The 5,124-nt window shown below is 34.6% G+C and overlaps 1 protein-coding gene across 1 annotated transcript in view; it reads left to right on the top strand.

Moving 5' to 3' along the window:
• LOC106872185 (glycogen phosphorylase, brain form) overlaps positions 1-5,124 on the top strand; it is a 40,512-nt gene that overhangs the window by 26,741 nt on the left and 8,647 nt on the right. Inside the window, exons 10-12 of the mRNA XM_014919083.2 lie at positions 666-895; positions 1,820-1,934; positions 4,779-4,880. Coding sequence (XP_014774569.1) covers positions 666-895; positions 1,820-1,934; positions 4,779-4,880 — 447 coding nt within the window. The remainder of the gene's footprint in view (positions 1-665; positions 896-1,819; positions 1,935-4,778; positions 4,881-5,124) is intronic.

The raw sequence follows: 5,124 nt of genomic DNA, 5'->3' as shown, positions 1-5,124 counted from the left end.
TTTTTTTTTTTCAGTAAATACCACACAACAAAATATGTTTCCACATACACACACACATGCAAGCATACATGTGCGCGCACGTGTATATTTGAATATTTTATATTGCTGCCTGATTGGTGGCACATAAAAAGCACCATTCAATTTTAAATGAATTGTTTAAAATTTTAAAAACAAGATTTTCTGCATCAATATTTATAAATGGTTGGCGTTAGGAAGGGCATCCAGCTGTAGAAACTCTGCCAAATCAGACTGGAGCCTGGTGTTGCCATCCGGTTTCACCAGTCCTCAGTCAAATCGTCCAACCCATGCTAGCATGGAAAGCGGACGTTAAACGATGATGATGATGATGATGATGATATAATGTATAATTTTCAAAAAGTTAGAACTGAAATGCCAAATTTAAAAGGTGAAATTGTATTGTGTCCTTGGTAAGAGATAGGCTTAAATTTACAGTATCTGCTCAACTGAATATAGAGGTATCTCTTCCAATTCAAGGTGGAAAATGATGATGATGATTTTGCAATTTGTATTGATTTCTGAGATTTATGAACTTATAACTAACCAAGAAAGTTACTTTACCAAAAAACCCTCTGATTCCTACAAGACCAGAAAGCAGTGGTCTTACATAGTCTACTACTCTCTTGTAAATTGCTGTAAAATACAAGTATAATATAATTACCCGAATACATTCTGTTGCAGTCTTATATTACCTTAATTATTTCTTATTTCAGGATGTAGCTAAAAAATACCCAGGGGATAATGACCGTATCAAGAGAATGTCTATTGTTGAAGAAGGTCACGATAAGAAAATTAATATGGCTCATTTGAGTATTATTGGCTCACATGCAGTGAATGGTGTTGCTGCCATCCATTCTGATATTATTAAAACAACAACGTAAGTACTTTAAAAAGTTTAGGCAAGATCTTTAGTAATTCAGAATGATTTGGTGTATATGTCGTGAGAATCTAAGAAACAGACAGTGGGAATATGCAGAAATTCTAGCTAAATATGTAAAGCATTGGTTTACTTTAATTCTTTCAAGAACTTTATTGTCTTATTTCTATCAGGTTTAACAGAATATTTTATTTCTTTATATAGCCAAGAAAGAGAGTTATTGTTTATTTCATATATGTGTTGGTATTACATAATAAATACCCATGCTGTTGCCATGTAAAAACCACTGGTGCCAGTGCCACATAGAATGTACCTGTGCCACATAAAAGGTACCACCCATGCTGGGGTCACATAAAAAGCACCCAGTACATTCTGTAAAGTGGTTGTCATTAGGAAGGGCATCCAGCTGTAAAAATCATGCCAAAACAGACAATTGGAGACTGGTGTAACTCCCTGGCTGGCCAGCTCCTGTCAACCCATCTAACCCATGCCAGCATAGAAAACGGATATTAAATGATGATGATTGGAGCTGTGCGTGGTTGCTTGAGCTGCTAGGAATAGCAATCAGATTCCCTCAAATTTTATCCCTGATGTCTTAAAAGAAAGAACACTTTAGGCAATGTAGAATTAAATACCTTTAAAAAGATAGGAAGGTCATGACTGGAATTCCTTTTATCTACTAAATTAAGGCTTCCTGGGCTAAATATTGTATCTATAAGATTTTGCTATGACTACTAAACTGACCCTTTAAGATATTTATTTCAGTGTGTGTTGGTGAAAATTGTGATATTCAGCCTTATGAAAAATAGTTAATCCCATGGATCATTTAAATACATTTTTTTTCAAAACTTTTATTCTTGCCAGAATTTTTAAAATGTCATAATCTTGAAATATATTAACCAAGAATCTCTTTTATTTCTTCAGTTTTAAAGATTTCCATGATATGTTTCCTAAACGCTTCCAAAATAAGACCAATGGCATTACTCCTCGCCGCTGGTTGCTGCTGTGCAACCCTGGACTTTCTGACGTTATTGCCGATGTGAGTAATTTTATTTATTTTGTGTATTATTTTCTAAGTAAACTTTCAGTTTAGTTCAGAATTGCATAATTGTTGTTCACTAATGTAAATTTAAGCTAGATTTCTTTCTTCCCTTAGGTCCAATCAACTATGAAATAGTAGTGGTATTATATATTCAGAATATCTAAACAATTTATTACTCAGTTGCACTTGTTTGACAAAGGATTTGATCAATGAGATCATGTGTTGGGACTAAAATGATTACATCATAGTAGTGTCACAATAGCCAGTAAAAACTACACATTGCATTGTTATATTAACATTTTTATTTTATTATTATTTTGGAGTATGTTGTTATTCAACCTAATGTCAATCTTGAACAAGCAGATCTATGGATAAAAAGCATTCAGTCATGACTATTCCATCCTTCTCTTGAGCATTTCCTTTTCTCGTGAATGACAGAAAGTTGTAAGTCATTGATTAAATTAATTGGAATTTAGTATTAAATTTATTATGTCATGGCAGCGAAACATGGGCTGTGACTGCTGAGGACATGAGTAAGCTTGCAAGAAATGAAGCTAGTATGCTCCACTGGATGTGTGCATACATGACAGAGTGTAAGCACCCTGAGAGAAAAGTTGAACATAAGAAGCATCAGATGTGGTGTGTGAGAGAGATGACTGTGCTGGTATGGTCATGTGTTACATATGGATGAGGACAGCTGTGTGAGGAAGTGTCACACCCTAACAGTGGAAGGAACCTGTGGAAGAGGTAGACCCAGGAAGATCTGGGATGAGGTGGTGAAGCATGACAAATGACTGAGACCTATGGAGATATGCTGTGCTTGAGAAGGCCCAGCAAGCCAAGTGAGAGCGTAACCATGGACTATGCCAATGTCGCATAACAGATCCAATTAAGAGTACCCTTCAATCATTGAGCAATAAACTGTGCTTGAGAAGACCTCTTGAGTCAAGTGAAATCATTGCCGTGGCCGATGCTAGTACCACCTGACTGGCACCTGTGCTGGTGGCACAGAAAAAGCACCCGCTACACCCTCGGAGTGGTTGGCGTTAGGAAGGACATCCAGCTGTAGAAACCTTGCCAGATCAGATTGGAGCCTGGTGTAGCCTTCTGGCTTGCCAGTCCTAAGTCAAACCATCTAACCCATGCCAGCATGGAAAGCGGATGTTAAATGATGATGATGATGGTATATGTCACACTGTTAACAGGACACATACACAGTCAGTTAAATCAGCTGATGTGCTCTATATTATTCTATAATAAAATTTGAACTTGTGGTCAGTTCAATGTGTTAGCCTTACAGACAATATCACCTTTACATTGTGCATCATATGAAAAAATAAATTAGGTATTAAGTTCCAAGATTTAGTACTTTCTTTCTCAATGACTTGTGAGAAGGATATTGAATAATGTAGTCCTTGGTAAATGCCAAAGAGAATGATGGAATGGTCACCACTGGAATGTCTTTAATCTAAAGATCTGCTTGGTCAGATTAAACAACATGTTCCAAAATAACCCTTTCTACTATAGGCACAAGGCTTGAAATTTGGGGGAGGGGACTAGTAGATTACATCGACCCCAGTATTCAGCAGTTATTTTATCGACCCCAAAAGGATGAAAGGCAAAGTTGACTTCAGCGGAATTTGAACTCAGAACATGAAGATGGATGAAATAGCACTAAGTATTTTGTCCATTGTGCTAACAATTCTGCCAGCTCACCACCTTGACATGTTCCAAAATAACAATAAACAAAGCAGTGATATAACAGTGCGTGTGTATTTTCAATGATTGTTGTGACTCTACCATGATGCAGTTATTTTAATCACTTCAAATAGTCTTTTGTTAAACTGTCTTTTGTCAAACTAGTACAACTGAGGAACAAACATGTTTACATATACTGAATATATAATTTGGTAAGTTCTGGGGTGGTGGAGAGTGCAGAAAGATAGGAATCTTTGAAATATTTTACGGTATTTAGTTACATCCCTGTAAGTTCTGACTTTAAAACTGATTACAAAATATTGTATGTCTTTCTTATTTTATCTGTTACTTCCCCAAAGTAATTTACCCTATTTTTGACTTTGGAAAGCATTTATCATGATTCACCCATATAATTAGCATCATGACAATGCTATCTTAGCATTGGCCTCTCCAATCTATGATTAACCGGATATCATCATCATCAACCTCTGGAGATTACTGTCTCAAGCTGTAGGGTTCACTTGTTATATTATTGGGTTGTCCAGAAAGTTTGTGCTGATTTATAGTAGCTTACCTTTCGACTTATTTGCCATGAAACCACCTCAATTCTGGGAAGAGGGTATTTTCAAGTTAAAGGAAAGATGGAGACGCATTGTGCAACAAAATGGTTCATATTTGGTTGATTAAAAATGTAATGGCAAGTATTTACTGACCTTTTTCTTTCCTTTAAAAATCGGCACGAACTTTCTGGACAACCCAATACTTTATTCCTAACAAACTGATGAATTTGTCTATTACAGTTAAAGTTCAGAGTTATCTTTTCTTGCTTTCTTGTCTAGATTTTATCATTTGGTGTTTTTTTTCTTCACTGCAAATGTAATTTTAATTAAGCTTTTCTGGTTCATTACATTATACCAGCACCAATTTGTTCATTTTTATTATTTACTACATACTGCATACACACAATTCTGATAAGCCGTCTAGAATTTGGAAAGACTTTGAGTTATGTCATCTCTTGTCTGTATCTTCCTATGACTTTTTATTGTATTTTCATTATTATATCATTAAATAAAGCTGAAAATTAATAAATTTCAATAAAATTAAAAATGCATCTATTTTATTTTTTTCCCTTTTTTATTTCAGAAAATTGGTGAAGGATGGGTTACAGATCTTTTTAAACTAAAGGAACTTACAAAGTTTATTGGTGATCAAAACTTTTTGAGAGAAATCATGAGGGTGAAACAAGTAAGTGTCCAATAGATAGTAAAGTTTGGCTTCTTTCTTACTATGAATGTAACCTGTCATTTTTCTGTTCAGTAGTGTTACATATAAAAATTCTCTGATGATTTGACAATGTCTTATGTAATTTACATTAGGTAACTAATAATCACCTTATGTTAATGAAATCTATGTAAAATGGTGTAACTAAATATCTTGTGAACAAACATATATATATATATATATATATATATATATATATATATATATA

This window comes from Octopus bimaculoides, chromosome 4 (assembly GCF_001194135.2).
Source record: "Octopus bimaculoides isolate UCB-OBI-ISO-001 chromosome 4, ASM119413v2, whole genome shotgun sequence".
Classification (NCBI taxonomy): domain Eukaryota; kingdom Metazoa; phylum Mollusca; class Cephalopoda; order Octopoda; family Octopodidae; genus Octopus; species Octopus bimaculoides.
Note: the sequence above shows the minus strand (reverse complement) of the source record. Positions and strands in the feature narration are given on the sequence as shown.